This window comes from Vulpes lagopus, chromosome X (assembly GCF_018345385.1).
Source record: "Vulpes lagopus strain Blue_001 chromosome X, ASM1834538v1, whole genome shotgun sequence".
In the NCBI taxonomy this organism is placed as follows: Eukaryota; Metazoa; Chordata; class Mammalia; order Carnivora; family Canidae; genus Vulpes; species Vulpes lagopus.
The window spans coordinates 10945911-10969231 of NC_054848.1; the positions used below are offsets into that span (position 1 = coordinate 10945911).

The 23321-nt window shown below is 37.8% G+C and overlaps 1 protein-coding gene across 3 annotated transcripts in view; it reads left to right on the top strand.

Moving 5' to 3' along the window:
- Window positions 1–23321, top strand: part of GLRA2 (glycine receptor alpha 2) — a 174328-nt gene that overhangs the window by 73002 nt on the left and 78005 nt on the right. For all 3 annotated transcript variants that reach the window (XM_041741048.1, XM_041741050.1, XM_041741049.1), the window contains 2 exons: window positions 1910–2047; window positions 3815–4029. In XM_041741048.1, the coding sequence (XP_041596982.1) occupies window positions 1910–2047; window positions 3815–4029 (353 nt within the window). The remainder of the gene's footprint in view (window positions 1–1909; window positions 2048–3814; window positions 4030–23321) is intronic.

Genomic DNA, 23321 nt, shown 5'->3' on the forward strand with positions numbered 1-23321 from the left:
AAAAATAATAAAGATAAAAAGACATGTCAACTATTATTAAAAAAGAGGCAGTGACAGGGTTTCCTTCTGATCACTTAAAATCATTGTAGATTTCCCTTGAAACTCCCTATAGAAATAAACAAAATAATGAAATGTCTTTGTTTTAAGAAGTTGTCAGGGATAAAATGAGAATTTCTGATTTACAATAGGCTTTATGTATTTATTTTTTTCCCTATTGCCCCTTCTCTTGAGAAGAAAGTTGAGAAAAACATTTTCTTATATAATTGTTCTTTGTGTCTTCTCTACTGCTTCAAACTCTCTCCTGCCTCAACCCAACACTTACTTTCTCTGTAAAACAGCAAGCATGGCTGTCATCTGAGGCTCCTCCAAGACTTAAAAAGCTCCAATTAGTAAATACGCTTGGCCCTTGCAGGCCCTAGAAGTAATGAAATCAAAGCAGCAGCAAAGCATTTACCACTAACTTTGAATGGAAAGGGTGGGAATTATTCCTTACTTTTTCATCCTCATATTACTTACTTCTTCCTTCCCTATCTCTTTGCCTCTTCTGTCTGCCCCAGTCCAGGACTTCAGTATGGCTGGAAATAACTACTATTGTGGTGACCAGTAAGAAGCTGGCCAGATAAGGATATAGGATTACAAGGATATGGGGATATAAGGTTCTCGCATTTGGAAAGACCCCCCCCAAAAAAAAGAAAGACCCAACAAGTACTCATATAGTGTTGCAGTACAAAAGACAGAGTTGGCCATTCTCTTTGTGGAACACCAATGCTTGTACAGGGTCCTCTTTGCAATTCCTTGCTTTCCATGTTTTATTTTTGGCTTTGAATAGAAAAGGTGGCTCAAAGAAAGAGGAAAGTAGATTCCAATTAACTCTGTCATTGATTTCTGGGTAGCTGCGGTGAGTCACTCTCTTGCAGTAAACAAGAATCCATAAACTTAATAAATATGCTGAAGTTACTGGCCAGCCAAGAACTCACATAATATCCCTTGTCCTTCTCATTCTTATTTTAGAGTTCAAATATTACAAAGAAGGGAGAGAAATGATGCCTGAAGGAACAGCGGTCTTCATTTCTGGGGTGCAAAGAGATCCAGAAGCACTTAACATAATGAGCTAGTTAGCAAGAGCTTGGAAACTAAGAGCTAACTCTTGTTTACTAAACTGATAGCAAGCAGTCTTACTCTGCATGGTTCAAGAGTCATATAATAATATGACCTTACATAATGGAGAATATTTTTTACTCCATATTAAACATTGTGATGAGGGGGCCAATGAGCAAGATACTAGCACAAATGAATATTCTTGATTTGTATTATTCTACAGCTTCCTTTTAGGTTACCTGCCTACACCTTTCCCACTTGGTAAAATAACAGGATTGACCATATGAACTTTAACATAAGTTTTTTGAAAACAAAGCTAATATATCCTAGAGAAGGGGCCAAGCTTGCAATTGGAGTGTTTTAGGTAGGACTGTGATGAATTTAATAAAAAAAAAGAAGAATGCTTTTTCATTTGAAATACTAAGACTGGTGCCATGAATTGGATTATTTTGCTGGATAGTCACAGACACAGCTCTTTCAAGTAAAGACAACCTTCAAATGATTTTTCTGTTTATTTACTTATTTTTCAGAAAGATTTAGTAAATAAAGAGGGCAGAAGAAAATGGACTTTATAGATTCCATTCTCCCATTACATAGAAAAAAATCATTCAGAAATAGCTTGCTCTTTTCAATTTCTTTGGTTCTAATGATATGTAGTTGTCATGATGATTGTAGCTCTTTTACTAAAAATGCTTTTAAATTGATTATGTGTCTGCTTTAGATGGTTTCCTTGTTTGTTCTTTACATGGCTATACTTTCAAGCTTTCTTGGAAAGATGCATTAATTTTTCACTATGATTTGTTTACTACAGTTGGGTATACAATGAATGACCTGATATTTGAATGGTTAAGCGATGGTCCAGTTCAAGTTGCTGAAGGACTGACCCTGCCTCAGTTTATTTTGAAAGAAGAGAAGGAACTTGGCTATTGCACAAAGCACTATAACACTGGTAAGTTTACTGTCAGCTGCTACACCCAAGTGGGCTCTATCTGCAGCGTGAGGTATATATCACATCACCTTACCTGCTATATCTTTACCAAGAAAATGGAGCTACAAGGCACAGACCTTGGCTCAATACCCCCTTTACAGATAAGATGCCTGTACCCCCTGGAATAAGTCAGTGAACACAATAGAGAATTTCTCCCAAAATGGAGAGAGAAAGAAAAAGATTTGGGATTCTTTTGCTGTTCCCTTGCTGACCATCTGCTGTCAAATGAGTCCAAGGAAATGTATGTGAAATCTTCTATATAGTGCTGGAAATGTGTAAATTCTGGCCTGTTCCTGTATCCACTCTTGACATTGGATCCTCAGATCAGTTTGTACTCTCTGACTTAGTGGAAGAGAGGAATAACCACATAGATCTTTGTAAACCCAGAAATTCAGTTGCTGTGCTCTTCAGTCCTGCAGTGATACGAATTTGGATGAAAACCAGCTGGTGGGAATTCAGCTGGCTCTAAAGTCACGCACTGTCAGTAGTGCTGATAGACACGCAGGCCAGAGGGAGAATATGAAGTGGTAGTAACTAGTGGGCATATGTTGTTACCTGGAAGATCATGCCTGCCCAGTAAAGTTGATGGATTTTCCTATGAATGTCCCAGTCTTTGATACCACACAAGCTGATCATAGAGAGGCAAACTAGCACGATGGTTTATTCAGAGACTGCTCCAGGTCCTTTGCTAAATAGAATGTTCATGAACACTTACTCCTATAGTCAACAGTGCTTCTTATGAAGTCACCAAAACCTGATTCTGATGTATTTTTCCTGACCAAGAGGAATCCAACCCTATCTCTCATAATTTGTGTAGACTAAGCCAAATTACCTTCTGGGATTCTGTCTCTAAACCAATTAAAGAGGAAGAAAACTGGCAAGACACATCTGTCTCATAATAGTATGTCAGAAGTTTTAATATCTTTGAATGCACTCTTTTTTTTATAAGTAATGTAACATTGTAAACAGATTTTAGGAATATTCTAAATGTCCTCAAGCAATTACCCAGAAAGCTAGGAAACTGTTACAATGATTAGATTATATGCATGGCATATACAAATGTACATTTTTCTCTTACTATGGGTAGCACAAAGATACACAATTATCCAAATATTTTGAGAGCCCCATGTGAACTTTACTATTTTCAACTGTTACATATTATATGTTATATATTATATACTATACATATATGCTGCATGTTACATATTGTATATTACAATATTATATATTACAACCTCACAAAATGTGAATATTTCTACTGGTCAATTTCTGACAGTCTTGCAAATTCTGAAGCTCTGTCTAAATAACCAAACTACAAGCACAGATTTAGAAAATTAAATATGCCACACGTTTGGCCCAGTGATTCTTTATTTTTTAAGTAAGATTAAGATTCTTTATTTTTTAAGTTTTTAATCATGGAGCCCAATGCAGGGCTTGAACTCACAACCCCGAGATCCAGACCTGAGCTGAGATCAAGAGTCAGACACTTAACTGACTTAGCCACCCAGGCGCCCTTTAGTTCAGTGACTCTTTAGATCACACATTCTCACAACTATTAATTCTATTACTGGTTGAGTTGAAAAAGAGTTGAGGATCGGTTATGCAGGGTGAGCATTTTATGCAATCTTCTAAATCGATCTGAAATACTCTTAAAAACTAAATAGTGGGAGGCTAGAATGGGAAAGATATATTTCAATTGGATTTTAAATCATTATTCCCTGCTTTCAGGAAAGTTTACCTGCATCGAGGTTAAGTTTCACCTGGAACGCCAGATGGGATACTATTTGATCCAGATGTACATCCCCAGTCTGTTGATAGTCATTTTGTCTTGGGTCTCCTTCTGGATAAACATGGATGCAGCCCCTGCTAGGGTTGCACTGGGCATCACCACCGTCCTAACGATGACCACCCAGAGTTCAGGTTCTAGGGCATCTCTGCCAAAGGTAAGAAATCGCCTCACTTGACAATAAGTGATCGGGGTGGAGTGGATGGGTGCAACCAAAGGTGGTTGTCAAAGGTCTTGTGGGCTGGAGAATTCTGTGAAGACAGAAACGTTTGCCATCCTGTGGTACTGTTGGAAGTGCAATGCAATAAGAGAATGAAGAGCTGAGTTTGAGAGAATTAGAGCTCTGAGGACATGGGGGTCTTTCCTAATCAGATCAATTAGGGGAGAGGGGAATCAGAGATGAGAGAAGAAGGATGAGTGGAGGCAGAAACATGGCTCAGGAATCATATCTAAGAAGCCCTTGAGTGCTTTTGACCTCATGCTGTTCACAAACCATGAAGCTTGCAGGAATTAGAGTAAGATTGATGCAACTTATGCTGTATTGTCAAGTATTTATTGGTGAGGCTATTATGATTCATGTGCTCAGTGAAGTCATTTACAGTAATAAAAGTTTGAATTAAGCCCTTGGAAATTTATACAGAAAAGCCATGTCAAAGAGAATATATAAGAAATAAATATGAATATTAGAGTGCACCAAATCAGATACATGAATCTTTGCTATTCCTTAATTTGCCTTAATGGCTGACACATCATTATTTTCAAGTGACATAGTTACCTAGAGAAGGAACAGTGGAACCATCCAAGATGGTGAAAATTCTGACAACTATGGCAAATGGACAGAGAAGCGTGAGATGGATAACAGGTACACAGAGACATTTCATAGCACTTCAAATAATAATCCACAATGGCCGTATAATTTATTTTGATGTAAGGGCAGGCCCTCTATATTTGTAAATACTGCTTAAGCAAGCAATGGTAAATGTCCTGTTTGTGAAATGTCCCAGCACCCCAGAAGTGTGCCTCTGTGTGTTTCCTTTTCACTGAGTACATTGAGCCGCTGGCTTCAATTTTCCAGGAGTGTGAGTTCAATTTAGTATTCACTGTACACTGTCTCATACTGGTTGAGCAGTCTCTCTAAAACCCTAGTTCCAGGAAATAATTGAGGTATAATCCCCTATCTTTGCTGGCTTGAGCTTATGTTCAGTTGTGCTGTATTTGACATGAGATATGTTAGATCATGTTCCACATTATCTCCTGTGTTGGAAGATAAGATGACATATGGAGGAGGTCTGTGGCTATCCTGGAGATGGACAGAGTACTGGGGAAATAGTCATACAAAGTTTCCAACTTCTATGCTTCCTAAGATAAATGTTAGGTTTGTATGCTAATAGAGAAAGGAATAGATCCAATTCTGATACTTTTAAATTTTCTAGAATAACAAATAGTACAAAATACTTGTGTTGCATTGCTTTTGAAATACAGATATCAGAAACACTAACAGCTTTCTTTTCAGCTACATAATCACAAATCAATTTTACCTAATAAAAATTCGAATCCACTGTGTGCCCCATCCCAAACAGGTTCATTTGCTTATTTCTTGTTGGTAATTAGTTAGATCCATCACTGCATGTCACACCATTAAACCTCAGGATGCACAAAACATGTAGTTTACAATTGAATAGATTGCTAAAGTATTGGTGACAAATTGTAAACAGATAATGTCAAAATTTAAGACATTTATAGCCTCCAAACTTTCATTGTTATGAAAAATGTAGTCATCTATTTTCAGAATGGGAGCTTGAGTTTTTATAAATTTGTTATTCATTCTTATTAACTATTATGATTCTACATCAATGGTCAAAACTATTGCTAAATAAATGGTCACTGATCAGTGATCTTTGTCTGTAGAGGCAATCGGGAACTGAGATAAACCAAAAGGTGGTATAATCAAAAATCATTTTATACTTGGCTCTGAACTCACAGTGGTTATCCTTTTGCCATTAGCAGGTTTATCTTCCTACATATATTTTTCTTAGGCTATTATTAAACATGGTTGGCTCTCAACTGACTGTGGGGAGATTGTGACTCATATGGATAACAGTGAGAAAGGAAAATGGGATAAGAAGTGAGTCATGGAAAATAAAGAATTGATCATACACTTACACACACACACACACACACACACACACACACACACACACATACTCGTTTCAGTTTATAAACACTATAGTCCCCAAGCAGATGCCCCACTCTGCTGACTGCACAGCTGTCCCAGAGCCTGTAGCCAAGCCCTTTACAGACTAGCCCTTTAAAAGACATGCTTGTTACAGAAAAAATAGAAGATATAGAAAATATCACTAACTATCCAGTAAATAACTGTTAAGATTTTAGTATATTTCTGTCCAGCCTTTTTCCTACACACATTTTTTAAAGATTTTATTTATTTATTCAAGAGAGAGAGAGATAGAGAGAGAGAGGCAGAGACACAGGCAGAGGGAGAAGCAGGCTCCATGCAGGGAGCCCCATGCGGGACTCGATCCCGGGACTCCAGGACCACGCCTTAAGCCGAAGGCAGACACTTCAACCACTGAGCCACCCAGGCGTCCCATTTCCTACACACATTTGTAGGCAAACCCGCACCCAGAAAACTGGATCAAAACTGTCTATAAAGACAGTTATATACTATCTTCTATTTCCATAGCACTAAAAATATATCATGAACATTATTTGCAATGACGTAATAGTCTATCTAGAATAGTAATCATCATTTATCTTACTATCTTGGATGTTTAGGGGGTTTTGTTTGCTTTTCTAAGTGTGATCATTGTAAATATTATATTTATATTATAATACAAATATTATAAATATATTTGTATATGAGTGCTTATGTCTCCCCATGTTCTAGAAGACATGTGTATACATTTTTAAAATCTTTATAGTGGAGAAAAAGAAGAAATGGAGGATTAGGGAAAATGAGGGACAATCTGTAGGAAGATGCCCAATATCTTCCATTCAGGCAAAAATTCTGTCTTGTTCATCGGGTTAACTTTAGCAACTAGTACAGTATGTGATTTATGCGAGATGATCAATAAAGTGGATAAAGAAATTAATGAACAGCCATGCTCTCCCATGTGAAACAGACTTAAAACAGAATCTATGGGTAAAAGATTTATAGAAAATATTAGAGTTCTAATATATGGAAGAATTTCATAATAATATTACATACACTACAGAGGAATGGAATTTCTCTAAAGGACTATGTCTCCCTTTTTCAGAAGGTCTCAGGTAGACTTTGGGAAGTTAAGAACATATCCACAAATACGTATTCTGAAATACAGGCAGGCCTGGATTTAAATCTTAAAGTCTTCTTTTCACTCAACCTCTCTAAGCCTGTTTCATCTCTAAAATGAAAATAACCTTATCTACTCCTTTTAAAAATTTAACTAGGATAAGATGGTATATTACTTATAGAAATTGTTTAGCCCACTTTTTGTACACGGTAGGCACTTAGTTCTTTCTGGTTATTTTTATTGTTTTTGTTCCCTGTCCATAACGTAATAGAAAAGACTGCTCCCTGGGATGGGAAGTAATATTTGAAGACTCATAAAGGGCCTTATGAGTAGAAGATGCTATGTTCTTTGGATGGCTCCTTATTTGGTTATAATCATGCTGCTAATGAGATGAGCCAGTTTATTGTAAGCATGTGTGTATGTATACACATGCATATGTGTTTTTCATAGGTAGTCAATTTATTGAATGGGTTAATCTCTAGAGCATCTGAATAAGCGATGGCTCTGTTTTTCTCCAATCACTGTCATTAAACATCCTCAGTTGCTTCTATTTTTCCTGTCCCTGGAGGACACTTCAGAAATATTCCATAGATTCTCAGTTACCACATGCCATGCCATTAGACCCAGAATGAACAAACGTGTGATTTACAATTTAATAGACAGCTGAAGTACTGGTGATAAATACTTCAGCACAGGCCGTTATCACATTTTAAAAAAATCAGCCAGCCTGAAATAAAACTTCAATCTCACAACCAATTCAATGTCCCTTCTCTCCTTTGCCCCCAGCCCAGGCCTAACCTTTGGCTTGAAGATATCCAGCGAAGTGCACATGTTCCTCCACAGTTTTTATCCTTGCTTTTCCAGTTTTCTTCCCCACTCCTGTTGCTTGCTTCTCCACTGTTGAGGGCTGAGGGTGAAAGAGTAAATGGAAGAAAGTTGTACATGACTGACAATATTGTATTCGAACTCTTGCCTTCTCTAATGGCAAGCCTCCAAATACTGGCTTTCTTGGCTGTTGAATTTGAGTTCCTTGGTGATTCCTGGGGATCCTGCACACTACATGATCCCTGGATGAATAATTCAATCTCTGGCTGGTGTCTTACAATCTCCTCTTATCTATCACCTCCTAGCCACATATCTCATGCAACTTCTTACTCCAGGGTCTCCTCACTCAAGTAGACAGCCCTCTTGGTTGATCTGTTTTCAAGAGGATTCACATCTATCTTTCACACCATTTATTTGGTCTACCAAGAATGTGCATTCATTGCCTTGCTAAATAGTGGAAATGCAACTTAACTGTTAACACATCTGCTTTTATCCCACCATTTTGGGTAGCCCAGCTAGCCTACTGCCTTCAGAATTTATCCAGGCAAGAAACAAGTATTGGTGTTCATGTTTTCATACAAAAACCCAAACTACTGAGGACACATGACAGGTTCTTCTAATAACACCTTTACTCTCTGATCCATGAGGAACCTGTTGGAATTTCAGCAGCTCAGCAGATACATGACATGTGCAGGAGATGCCAGTCTCTTCTTTTACCAGGGTAGGGGTAAAACATATTCTCCCTATCTTTCAGAGAATAGGGAAAAGGCCACAGCACTGTCAATATCCACGAATCCTATTACTTCAATTAATTATTTCAAATGTCTAGTCTTCTGTAATGATACAGGGTATTACGTGCAATGGTCTCTAGATAGCATTTGCTTTGTTCTAGCAAGTCCTGTATTCTTAATGCATATGTGCAGCCTTCCTTCAGAGTGAGACTTTAGTTGACATTCTGAGATGACAAAAATATCCCATTCTCATATTGTTACACTTACAAATAAACATACTTAATCCCTATGAAGGCAAGGACTCCATTGATGTTGTCCATGTTTATACATGTACCACCTAGCACAACACCTGGCTCAGTAAAGAGTAGGTTAGTAAATGAATAAACAGTATTAAAATGACTTATGGTTAAGTGCCATTCCAGGTGTAATTTAACTGGTAATTCATTGATCCATTCATTTTTTTCATCTAACATTTATTGAAGGTTTTCTCTGTGCCATCCATTGTGCTAGGGACTAGGGAAACCAGAGATAAATAAAACATAGTCCCTGCCCTGAGGGACTTGTCACCTAGTATGCCAAAGGCAGATAATTGGAATGGTGACTGTTAAACAATGTAGAATATAAGGACATCCAGAAGGATGCCTAACCTATAAAATGAAGTGGGGAGAAATGGAGGCAGAGGGAAGGAGCTAGAAGAAAAGAGCTAGAGAAAGAGGAAGAGAAGTATTGTTAGGAAAATGGCCTGAAGGAGGGAGCCTGAGCTGAATCTATAAAGCAGATTAAATGAAGTAGGAGGTGGCAAAGGTCATTCTAGGCAATGAGGACTTCCTACTCATATTTGAGCTACACTCATAAAATAAACCTCTCTAGAAGTATCTCTAGAAGATATTCTGGGCAGGTTTCCAACGTGCTTCAAAATTTTAAACACATTTTAAGTAAGAAATTTGTGTTTATTGATTCCAAGTTAATTTCCTGCTTTCCTGCCAACCAAAGTTTTTTGTGGTTTTTGTTTTGTTTGGTCTGGTTTTGTTTGGTTTGATTTGGTTTTCAAAAGTTCAATCTCTTCCCTAAATACAGGAAAATGAAATACCAGCATGGTATCTGTTCCATAGGTGCCTTCCCATTTGAAGTTGTAAAATTGGTTTTTTAAATATACATCTCTGCCAACCTCCAAGAAGCTGTTCTGTTGGTAATGTTCTATTTGGAGCACAAAACCCCTAGTGGTAGACTAAAGGCTGGGTGTATTGTTGTCCATCTGACCCACAGGAAAATATCAGGATGAATTGAATGGAAGGTTGTGAGACATCAGACAGGCTTTGAGTGTGGCCAAACAGGGTTAAATAATTATTTTCCTCACATTTTGTTTGCTATTACTGCTGAATGATTCATAGCCACTCTTAAGTGTGTCTCAAGTCCTCATTTGTAGCTGTAGCCCAGAAACTATAGAGGTGAAAGCCAGTGTTGTAGGGGACAATTGGGATGATGTGGTGTGCAGGTGACTCTGACAGATCACTAACCATCTCCTTAAAGCAAGGATCCAGGGGTATTATCTTTGGTCATTATTAACCAAGAAGCCCTATGTCCTAAATAAGGAATTTCCCCTTACTTTTCGGCCATCTGGTCAACTAAGACCAGGTGGACCATTTCAAGCAGCTGCCAAACCCAGGACAGCTTGGAATTTAAAGCAAAAGAGGCCATAGTCTTATCATGTTTGGTCTTGCTCTATTCCCCACGAGAATATTTCTAGCTAAAGACTGCAAGAGCATAAGAGAAACTATGAGAGCAGTAAGGCTCTACCTACAGAAGTTTTGAAATAAGAATTTGGGGGATAGGGTGATTTGGTGACAGGCACTGAGGGGGGCACTTGATGGGATGAGCACTGGGTGTTATACTATATGTTGGCAAATCGAACTCCAATAAAAAATATACATATGTGTGTGTGTGTGTGTGTGTGTGTGTGTGTATAAAGAATTTGTCTGGATGTCTGTTTTAACTCTAAAAAAATAAAGATGATTGTTCCTTGAGTCAAGTATGTCCCCAGCTAATTGGAATGAATCTCCTAGGTCAGCTTGGTATTTCTGGAAGAAGATGGGAATACTTTTGTCTTGCAAAATCAGGATTTTACTTAGTTCTTGGATAAAAGGTTGAAAAGTAAGAAAGCCAAGCTTTGGCAAATTGATCTGCAGGCCTGTTTGTGTTAGCCAGATGTCTGCATATATGGGAGACTTCGTAAACTTTCCCTTCCAGTATTTCCTGAGACACAGCAAATTAAAGAGTTGTTGATGTAGTAAGTGTGTGATAAAAATATGCAGAGATAAAAATGTGTGAATTCTCTTGGGACAGACCTGGAGCACCAATAGCACTATAGTTCAAGAATGTTGTTGGTGGACCTTATAGGGAAGCTGACAGTGGAGAGAAACTACCCAGGCTGTACTTCTGCTCAAGTGCTGGTCAGGTTCATAAATCTTTAGGGGATAGCATTTTAAGGTTCAGGATTATTATTTTTTAATTTTAATTCCAGCATAGTTAACATACAGTGTTATATTAGTTTCCAGCATAAAAATATAGTGATTCAATACTTCCATGCATCAGCCATTGTTCATCACAAGTGCACTCCTTAATCCCCATCACCTGTTTCACCCATCTCCCCACCCAGCTCCCCTCTGGTAACCATCAGTTTGTTCTCTATAATTAAGAGTCTGTTTCTTGCTTTGTCTCTTTTTACTCTTTGCTCACTTGTTTAGTTTCTTAAATTCCACATGAGTGAGATCATATGGTATTTGTCTTTCTCCGACTTATTTCACTTAGTATTATACTATCCTAGCTCCATCCATATTTTTGTAAATGGCCAAATTTCATTACTTTTATGGCTTCATAATAGTTTTATATACATATATGTATATGTAAACACATACACACATCACATCTTCTTTATTCATTCATCTATTGATGGACACTTGGCTGTCCATGATTTGGCTATTGTGAATAATGCTTCGATAAACATCAGGGTGCATGTATTACTCTGAATTAGTGTTTTTGTATTTTTTTTGGTAAATACCCAGAAGTGTGATTACTGGATCATAGGGCAGTACTATTTTTAACTTATTGAGAAACCTCAAACGGGATTATTTTGAACTTTCCCTTTCCATTTCACTAAAATGGGTAACTCTATCTAGGTCATACAGCCTAAATTTCTTTGGTTCTTTTAAACACCACACAGTGAGGGAAAAATCAACTATTATGGAACATGTACTACATAAAGAAACAATTTCTTAAAAAGACTGGCATATACATAAAATAGATTATAATTCAGTAAATGAGGGGCAGTGCAGTAGATTTTTTACAAAAATGGCTAGATTCTCCTCTCTGTATCCATACCCTTTGGGTAATAGGTCCCTCCCACATTGACTGTCAACTTGACTATGTGACTTGTCTTGGTCTATGGGACAATGGCAAATGTGACATAAGTAGAGACCTCAAAAATGCTTGCATACTGTAGCTAGCTTTCTCTTGCCACTCTTGGGATCCTATAAACACTACCATGTTAATAAGGCCAGGCTAGCCTATTGAATGATGAGAGACACGTGGCCCAGTTATCTCAATTACCAAGATGACAGCCAGCTAAGCATGACTTCCTTACTCACTGCTCTAGGCACAGTGGCCTCCTTGCAGTTTCCTGAAAATACCAGGCACGTGCTGTCATCCCTGAGCCTTTGCAATGGCTGAAATGCTCTGCCCCAAGATATTTACACAATACACTTTCCCACCTTTTCCAAGTCTTTATGCAAATCCTGCCTCCTCAGTAAAGCCTGTTGTGGCCTTTATCACCTTAAGCATGCCTTCATCAATACCTTGACCCAACTTTTTTTTTGTTTGTTTACTCACCATACTTTATTACCTTATAGCAACACTATGACTTATACAAAACTCTATTATGGATTATGTTTACTGTACATTGCCTGTTTTCCTTAGCTTGACTATGAACTCCATGAATGCAAAGATCTTTATCTAGTTTGCTCCCTAAAGCAACACCTAGCCTATAGTATATGCTCAGTAAATGTCTGTTGACTGGATGAATGAATAAATATATACATCTCTAAAGTCCAGTCATTGTGAAAAATCCATCTAACTTTCTCCAGGGTACAGAATAAAAGGAACCCACATAGCAAGGGGTCCATTTTCCCTTAACTGGCTGGCTATTCATTACCACGGAGAATCTTAATTGCCTATGTTATGTTACTATGACATAATTACGTTATTTTAAAGTTTCACTTCTCTGGCTGACTGTATCAAATAGTGTTAGGTACATTTTTTCTTTGATATCTATTTCTATAGAGGAATCTAACCAAGGAAATAATAATAAAATAGCAAGGGTTTAGATGATGAGAGAGCATGCAGACAGGCTATTTTTAATCTAAGTTTTGCTTCCTCAGCACTGTCACAACTAATTTGGAAGTTTCTCAGTGTGCCAATGCAAGTGTCCATTTCCCCTTCTTGCCCCTCCAGTTTGTTTGGATGTAGGTGTAGCCCCTGAGTTCTGATGAAGGCCTCTAGGACTCTCCTCATCTACACTGGGCCAAGGGGCCCAAACACCAGCCACACTGGGCCAAGGGGCCCAAACACCAGACTTTCCTTTCTTTACCTAACAAAAAACAAGTGGATTTCTGTTTTCCCCTGATTTTAATATGTCATTAAATACTATCTGTGCATTTATTTTTTTATATATATATTTTTTTTATCTGTGCATTTAAACTTCAGGGTTGCTTTGGACTGCATCTAGGACTTGAGAGGCCATGGGCTCCAATCTGAAGCAAACTATATATACCTAAAGCAAATCATTTTCCATCCCTCCCAATAAAAGGAGGAGGGGACAACTCCAGTTGCTTCCCAAAACTGACTATACCTTAATGAAACTGGAGTATAGAAATATTTTCCAAACTATACATGAATGGCTCTTATAAAATCTTAAACTTTTGTGTTGTTAGAAGAAAAGAACCTCAGCAATCCTATTAAGAATATGAAAACTGATGACATGAAGGTTAATTCACTTCTCATTTTTTAATACCTGTTTGAAGTGGATGTCACTTATTACAGGAATCCCTCATGGATCTCCATAAAATATAAATGGCCTATTTTCCTTGCCTTCACCATACTTTGTGCTTTATATCAATCATTGCATTTTGGATTCGTGGCTTAGTGATCAGGGTCCATGTGTTGTCCTTGCCCTACTTTATTGTAAACCCCCTGTGGAGAGGACCTAGTACTGTTTAACTCTATAACCTATGTGAATTACACAAAAGAAGCCGTCAGTAGTTATTGCTAAAATACTGTAGGAAGACCATGTTCAACAGCTCCTGACACTCAGTGATCAGAGTAAGAATTACTGTGGGAGCTTAATTGGCCTGAAAAGAAAGTGTCACTAAAGCAGGGGGTCTCACACTTTGCTGCACATTAGAATCAGCTGAGGAAATTTCCAAGCCTTCCCAGACTTCACCACAGACAAATGAAATCAAACTATTTGGCAGTAGGGTCCAGGCATCAGGATTTTTTAAAAAAAATTTTAATATGTAGCCAGGGCTGAGAATTGTGGCTCTGACTTTTGTTGTGGTCTGGGGAAATGTTTTCAGTGTTTAACATGTACCAGAACATATATTCATTTGAACTTCACAACAACACTCTAAGCTAGATATTATTATTGTCCTCATTTTGTAGATGGTGGTACCGAGGCACGGGGGAGTTAAATAACTTGCTCAAGTTCATACAGAGCTAAACCTTAAATCCGGGCAGTCTGAGTCTGAGTTGGGAATGATTAATCACTGTGCCACACCATCTTTCATAGTAAACAGTTATTGAGTTCCTTCTACATGTGTGGCCCTGTGCTAAACCTTTTACTTAGGTTATGTTACCGCAAACGGATGAGGTAAGCACGATTTTGCATCATCAATTAGCAGGTAGGGAAACGGAAACATAAAGAGCTAGGCAATTTGTCCACAGTTATTTTTCTAACAAGTGAAGAACCAACATTCAAACCACTGGTCAATTAAAGTCCTCCCAAAGGAAGAACTAAGAATTTTAAGTTCCATCATGCTGTCCATATATGCTAATCACAGGTGGAAGGTTTTATTGACTGTGAGATGAGTTATTTTCCAGACTCTAAAATCCCTGGTCTGTGGCTATACATATTGTATTCACTGGGTACTGAGTGCAGTTGGCATCTGTTCATCATGTGGGTGAAGAGACAATGCTTGCCTGATTGCCCTCTTTCAGATTGTGAAGAACTTTTAATGGTTCCTGAGGCTTCCGTTACACATTCCTCCTCAGTCGACTCTCTAACTCAGTGGCTGTTTATGGCTTTGGTCAGCTGTGGCCATTTTAACCACCACTTTCATCAGCTCACAGGTGTGATTATGTTAAGAGCCTCACCAGGCAGAAGCCATTATCTATCATATAATGTCAACTAAAAGGTTGAGCGAGAGCAGATTGGGTGATCATCAACAATAAAAGAGTTAAATAAATTGTGGCCTATTCGTACGATGAAATACTAGAAACAAAACTGTAAGAACTGTGGTTACACTTAACAGAGATGAATCTCTCAAATCTAATGTTGGAGAAAAGTTAACAAGCACAGAAAAAACATTGGCAGGCAAAATTAAACTATGGTGTTTGAACTAGGGTTATGGTCGTCGGATTTGGGAAGTAGACATGTATTAGTGGCTGGGAGGGACCATGAGGAATTGAGCTTCAGGGGTCAAATAATGTTCTATTTCTTGATCTGGGTGGTTATGTGGGCATGTGTATTTTGTGGTGATTTACTGAACTGTACAGCTGTGATCCTGGTACTCTTTTGTTTCTGACATAAATGGCACATTTTGTTTCTAAAAAGACGAATAAAAGTTGTTTGGTAAAGCAAAGAAATACAGGTTCCCTAAATGAGCTTACAAGAACATTTTGGCATAAAGCCATTCTTTTTTCTTTTTGTTTTTAATTTTCTTTTTGATCCTGGTACTTTTAAATATTTTGATAAAGAAGTTTAAAAAAAAACCCAGATTGCACCAGTAATGAATAAACAATAGAGAATGCTTATACACTTCAGGCAGTTTCCTCCTCTTCCTTTTTCAAATAAAAATAACAAAAAGTGATATGTATTGACTCTAGGTTCCAAACTTGCTACAGAGTGCTTTTCATTCATATATTATTTAACCCTCTCCACGATTCTATGAGCTAGATATTATTGATCCCATTTGTAGATATCCCATTTGTATATTTATGTAGATAAATACATTGAAACTCAAAGTTATACAAATAGGTGACAAAGCCAGAATTCAAACTTAATTGAACCCTACACTATTCTTTTTTTACTATGCTACTCTCTTCATTTTATTTTTATTTTTTTTTAATTTTTTTTAATTTTTATTTATTTATGATAGTCACACAGAGAGAGAGAGAGAGGCAGAGACACAGGCAGAGGGAGAAGCAGGCTCCATGCACCGGGAGCCCGACGTGGGATTCGATCCCGGGTCTCCAAGATCGTGCCCTGGGCCAAAGGCAGGCGCCAAACCGCTGCACCACCCAGGGATCCCCTCTCTTCATTTTATAATCACTAATATCCCTTCAGCCTTTAAAATGGATGTCCTTTATGACTATCACAATTTATATGCTTGAGGGTTGACTGATGGGACTCAAAGGATTCGGTAACCTAGAGATTCCTTCTATATTCTTAAATTATGGTGCACCGTGTGAGTGATCATAATGAATTTTCCATCCAGTTCCGACTCCTCCTTGGACAGTCTCACCCGTATTCTCGCTTCCCACTGCTGTTTCCTTCTCACTTGCTAAACAACCCTTTCTTATGGAAAGGGAAATTAACAGCTTTCTGTCTTTGGAGAGAATTTGAAGGTCCAAGATATTAAACAAATTGGTACCTAATGTCTCTTGCTTTATATAATCCTAATGAAAAGATCACTATAAGAGGGAACGAACATTTTGTAATTGGCTCATACAGAAGACCATTTCCCTTTCCCCATAAACTTGTTGGTTTCAAACCATATTCATGGGTTTCTCTTTTTGTGAGACTCCATAGAAAATATGGTTTGCAAATATGGAAATATGTTATAGAACTAGTCTTTACTCATTGAGTTTTATTTAATATTCATAATATAGCCTATATTCTAAGATGCACTTTTTCCTGTTTTCACAGCTCTGAGTTTGGGTTGCAGCTTAAAACTGAAGGCAAATCAGAGTTTAATTAGAGATGTTTTTCTTTCTCAGTGGTGCATAAAATAACGGCATATTTTACATTCCTGGCATCTTAGATTTAATGAACTACTGCACTGAACTTCTAGAGCCAGCCACTATGCTTGGCACTGGGCATATAGAAGTAAAATATACACGTGCCCAGCCTTCAGAGAGCTCACATCTCACCGGAGTGACAGATACTGGGTATGTAATTAGCTGATAATAGTGTAATGCCCTATGAATGATCAGGTTTTCTAATCTGGTTGTGGGAACAAGTGCTATCCTCAGCCCAATACCAGATATTCTCTAGTTCATTATGGCTAATCTTTCCCTGGCCTCAGTTACTTTCCTTACAGGTAGGCACTTATCATCAGTACTTTTCTGACTGCCCTGGAGGAACTTTCTTCAGACCTCTAGAATCTCATTGTCTGTCCGTCTCTCTTGGCATTTCTCTCTATTTTGGTACTCTACCCTGAACTCTAGGCTCTGTGGACTCCCCAGAGCCTCAGCTTCATCTCTTTGGTTTTGAGAGTTTGTTCATCCTCTCTGCATCATGACCTGAAAACTCTCAAAACAGTACACCAAAGCAATAGCAGGACTGACTGCATCTGTTTTCCATCTTTCAGGGATTACTGTCCTTTTTGCCTAATATCTAGGACCTTGAAATCCATTTTTTTTCATGTATCCACATTTTTTAGTGGTTCAGGATGGAGGGTAAATCTAGTCCCTGTTATTCCCTCTTGCCCTTAAGTGGAAGTCACTGTGATGGTTTTGAATCCTTGATTTATTTTTAAAATTTGACATATGTTGTAAATAAATTGAATGTGACAATTCTGATAATTAAAATAATTATCAGAATCAGTATTAGCTTGTAATGCTAAGAGTACAGTTGTTCTAATCAATGATGGCTGCATTTATTAATTCATGATCTATGAACTCTGAGACCAAGAACAAATGTTTTGTAAAGAAATTAATAATTAGGATGTATGGGCATGAATATTAATATCTTAATGGGAAAATTGGTTTTGCTCTACAAAATGTTTCATCCAAAAATTTGCTTCAAAGTGATACGTTCCAACATATTTAGGCTTACAGTAGACTGATAATTTTTAACTCTATTTTTTTTATAACACACTCTGGACTGCTTTGGGAAGAGGAGACCTTACCTCCCATTCAGCAACTCCTCTTCACAAGTCAATTTCTCTTAATGATCCCTGCTTGCCCCTGTGGATGCAGCCACTAAATCACAGTTATTTACTTCATTTAGGTTTGATGTGATTCAATAAATATTCAAGGTACACCTGCTATGTTAGGCATTAAGTAGGTCAAAGAGATGGTAAGATAGTCCCTGCCCTTAAGGAATTTATGATCTAGTACAAGAGTCAGCAAATATTGTCTGCAAAGGGTCAGAGAGTAAAGATTTTAGGTGTTTTGGGCCATAATGTCTCTGTCACTAGACTCTGCAGATGTAGCACAAAGGCAGCCACAGACCATGTATAGACAAACGAGTGTGGCTATGTTCGAATAAAACCCCTGACCTAATAGGAAGAAGCAGAGAAGTACATATGTATTACAAAGATGACCAGAAGCAACTGCTATGGTATTCCAAAGAAGGGAGATACATATCTTAATATCAGGTTTGTAAAAACAGTGAATAATTTAATGGAGGCAGCAATATTTGACTTGATATATTAAGATTAGATAGAATTAGAATAAGAAGAAATGACAGGAGAAGACCTGAAATAAATACCAGATATGAGTAAGCACTAAAGATTTTGGGGGAGAAGTCGTCCTATTTAGCTGGAATGTTGATTAAATTCAGGTGTGAGGTAGAAAAATGAGGAAAGGTAAGGCCTTTGCAACCCCCACCTCCAGCCCCCAAGAGAAATTTCTTCCTTGAGACTGGTTAAGCTTCTCTCCTTGGTCCTCTATCTCATTCTGCCTTACATCATGGTTATTTTTGCACATCTCTTTATTCCTCTTCTAGACAATCTTCACCTTTAGGGCAATGATTATATATTGTTCATCTTTGAATCTACACTGTTTCTAGCCAGAGATGAGACCCAGCAGCAGAGGAAAGAAATTTGTGGGATTAATAAATGAAACCATACACTTCGGCCCAAATGGTTTGGGTTTACTAACTAGACTCTGAGGTCCCACAGAAACAGTTTAAAGACTAGCTGACTCATGGGGAGTAGAAATGTTCACTTGTTACAACAGTAGCACCTTTATTTTTCAACAACAGTTTTGGTAAGAAATCATGCAAGTGTGCATAGGTTAATTTCTTTAATTCCTCTTCCATGTAGATTTGACCGTAATTAGTAGCCACTGAAATACAGCTTCTAAGTTGCAATTCTCTACAGTCTATTTCAAGGGGAAAATCCATATAGATAAGCACCGGGGTTTTATTTTTTAATCAAAAGGTTAATTAAGTGAATTAATCTTTATGTTTGAATACATTTTTCCATGAAATATGGAATAAATAATTTAAATGGGTTAAAATCAAGTCAGTGTAGTATTAAAATGAGTAATAAAACTTAGGAAATGAGTAAGAATCTAATGTGTTCTATTAATTATGCATCAGCAGACAAAATTGCCTATGGCAAGTTTAACCTGAGAAGACAGGAAAGCTGATAAAGATTCTCAAATCCTCCTGCAACTGCTAGTATCTCCTTAGAAATCATTTTGTAAAATGCATAGTGTTCAACAAAGACATAGTTTTTGAGCAGTTCTTTAAAGAAAAACACCAAGCAGGGATCCCTGGGTGGCGCAGCGGTTTGGCGCCTGCCTTTGGCCCAGGGCGCGATCCTGGAGACCCGGGATCGAATCCCACGTCGGGCTCCCGGTGCATGGAGCCTGCTTCTCCCTCTGCCTGTGTCTCTGCCTCTCTCTCTATCTCTCTGTGACTATCATAAATAAATAAAAATTAAAAAAAAAAAAAAAAAAAAAAAAAAAAAAAAAAAAAAATTAAAAAAAAAATAAAAAAAAAAAAAAAAAAAAAAAAAAAAAAAAAAAATAAAAAGAAAAACACCAAGCAGTTAGCATTTAGACAAAGCTTCTGTGGCTGCCTTTGTGCAATGAGAGTAAATAAGTGCAGAATTATAAATTGGCTTTATTGTGTCCACTGAGAAAATGAAGATAGTGAAACTGGACTCTGACTACACACATGGAGCTGAGAGAAGAGGAGGCCCAGAACCAGTTAGTGAAGATTTCCTAGGAGCCAGTGGTGAAACCATCCATCAGCAGGATCTGTTTATATACCACCTGTGTGTCTGTGAGACTATGTAGGTGGTAGCTTATGAGTAGGAACCTTCTCTTGTTAGTAAATGTCACCAAAGAAGCAAACAAGAGAAATATGAGGGCCAAAATCTGTGTCACTATCCAGGAGAAAATGGATTATATAATAAGGATATAATGTACACATCAAAATATGAGAATGCAAGACAATTTCTGTCACTGTCTTTGAAGGCCCCCAGAGAAGAGTTAGTTTGTTCTTTATGTGAAATAAATTAGGTCATGTGTGATGTGAGTCTCATGTTATCTCAACTGGAAACAAGTCCTAAGGAGGAGTTTTGAGTATGTCTCCCAACCGCAAATCATGGGGATTGAATATACTGCAGTTTGTATTGAGAGCAAAGAGATACCCTCCTTGTGGCCAGGTGGAATCACTGCTCCTAGTATTCCCTAGCCATACTGAAACTGGGACACACACATACATACATATAATGACAGAGGTATGTCGAAAGGACACAGGAGCTGAATGCATGAGTTTCCAGTGGCCAAAGCTGGAGCAATTTAAACAAAATAAGGTAGTACTGGATTATAATTCATATTAAAGTAAATATCCATGAGTATATGCTGATATAAATAAATGAATACAAATAGTTGGGGGACAGTAGACAAATCTCCCATGTAGAATGATTCCAAATAATTTATGTAGATATTATTATGTAGACAAAGGAGACGGAGTATAATTCCCCACTTCTTAAGTGTAGGGTAACATATAGTGACTTCTTTCAAAGAGGACAGTATGGAAAGGAGGGAAAAAATAACTTCACAGTAGAGAAACCTGACAAACCCTAACTTAGCCGATGATCAAAATCAACATCGACAGTGACAGGTCATGTTGATAGCATGTAACCTTGATCCAATATGGTGAGAAGGGAACTTTACCTCGGTGGTCTTCTTCTCCAAAACCCATAACCATGGTCTAATCACAAGAAAACAACAGACAGTGCCAGTTGAGAGGCATTCTACAAAATGCCTAATGAGTACTCCCCAAAACTGTCAAGGTCATCAAAAACAAAAGAAGTCTGAGAAATTGTCACAGCCAAAAGGAAACTATGGAGAGACAAAAACAAAATATAATATGGTATCCTGGATGGGATCCTTGAGCAACAATAATAAAAATTAGGTAAAATCTAAGGTATCAACATTGGTTCATTAGGTACAACAAATATACCAGACCAAAGTAAAATGTTAACATGAGGGAAAACTGGGTGTAGGTTATATGGAAACTCTCTGTGCTATCTTTGCAACTTTCTATAAATCTATAATTATTCTAAACTTTTAGAAGTTTACTTTAAAAAGTTGTATCTATTGTAAAGCAACTGAAATGTCTTACAGAATCTAATATGTGCCTAGGCATCTAAACTGGACTAGAGAGATGGAAAGAATAAGGGGAATCCTCTTTCTCTATCTCTAAATAAGAGACCTAGTTTGTTCTATTCTCTCTCTCACTTGTCTCTTATCCACACAGGGTAGAAAACCTGGCTATCGACAGTGCCAGAATGTTCATGTTGTATGCTAGGTACCTGAACAGGGACTGCTCTCTTTCTGGCCCAATTCCAAATTCCCAGAGGAAAGGATTGTCTGCTCTGGGACAGGAGTTCACCTCTATTTCCACCAGCTGTGATAGGCTGTTGGGGGAAGGAAAGGACTCCGATTAGCCTAGCTTAGTTTGCTTGTTCACTCTGGACAAATCAGTAGCCATCAAGGGAACAGATATATGTATGTACATGACTGCCCAGAGATCCTCCCCTGTGGGGGGAAGAGGAGGAGGAAGAAGAGAAGGAGTTTCTCCCAGGGTGGATAATGTTGGGGAGGACAAGGTAGCTCCTACCTGATAAAGGAAATGTTCATAAAACATCTAAGATTGAGGTGGGGGTGGGGAAGAGAAGCAGCCTTAATATAAGATGTAAATATTTAGCACTTCTGAAGATGTACAAGTCCAAAATCCCTTATCCATACTTATGAGATCCCCAAAGCTCTGAAAACCAAAAGGTTTTCCATAGCTCATTTGGCAGCAAACCTGTCCTGAACTGATGGGAGGCTAATTATACATTCTACATATCCCATTTAGTGTGAATATTCATACTGTTTGCCAAAGAAATATTAATGTGTTTGATTACAGGGTCTTCCCCAAGCCCCAGTAGGAGTAAGTAATATGTAATAAATTGTACATGTTACAGTATTACCTTAATAAAATCTGAAAAACTCTGAATTACAGTGCTTAAATGTTCCCAAGGGTTTCATATAAGGGATACATATATAATGATACATATATTGAAGAACATGAATGTCAATTCTATGTAGCTTTGAAAACAAGAGCCTTAAAAATAAAAACCATACAAGAAAACAAAGAAAAAAACCTTTAAAACAGTGAAATAAGAATACAAGATATCTATGCTAGTTTGGGAGGATAAACTATTAATAATATCTTATTTTTAAATAATATTTTAGTTTTCAACTCTCTTTTCTGTTATTTAATTATCAAAACAGTCTTGGATGTAAGTAGGGCAGATATTATTAGTGCCTTTATGGATAACAGAGGGATAAGCACTGAAGATTTTACTAGAGAAGGGGTAGGATCTCAGTTACATGTCTCCTAAACACTAATCCAATATTCTTGAACTCTGGCACTTGGTGTCTCAAATGGAAAGGGGTTATTGAATTGGCACTTTGAGTATGTAGGTAAAAGCATACCAAAGCTACTTAAGAGGCCCTTTCTTTGATGTTTTGAGGACTGTGAAAAGGAAGGTTTGCCAAGGAAGGTGGAAGCGAGGCAGCTTCCTACAGCATGAAACATCCAGGGTTCATATCCCTTGGATCTGAATCCCTTATCAGCTGTAAGTGCCTTTGGCCAAGTCAGTTATTATAGCTACCTCTTAAGGCTGCTATGGGATCCTACATGACACATTCATCAAGTAAAGTCTTGCACGGTGTATTCCATAAAAGGTAGTTCCTCTTCTCCTCTCCTTCAAAGTCTTGCTGGTCTTTCTTAGGAAGTCACCCAATTTTCTTTCCCAGGTGACTCTTAATGGGAATCATGTCCCAGATGCTGAGAAATACGACACTGTACACATACA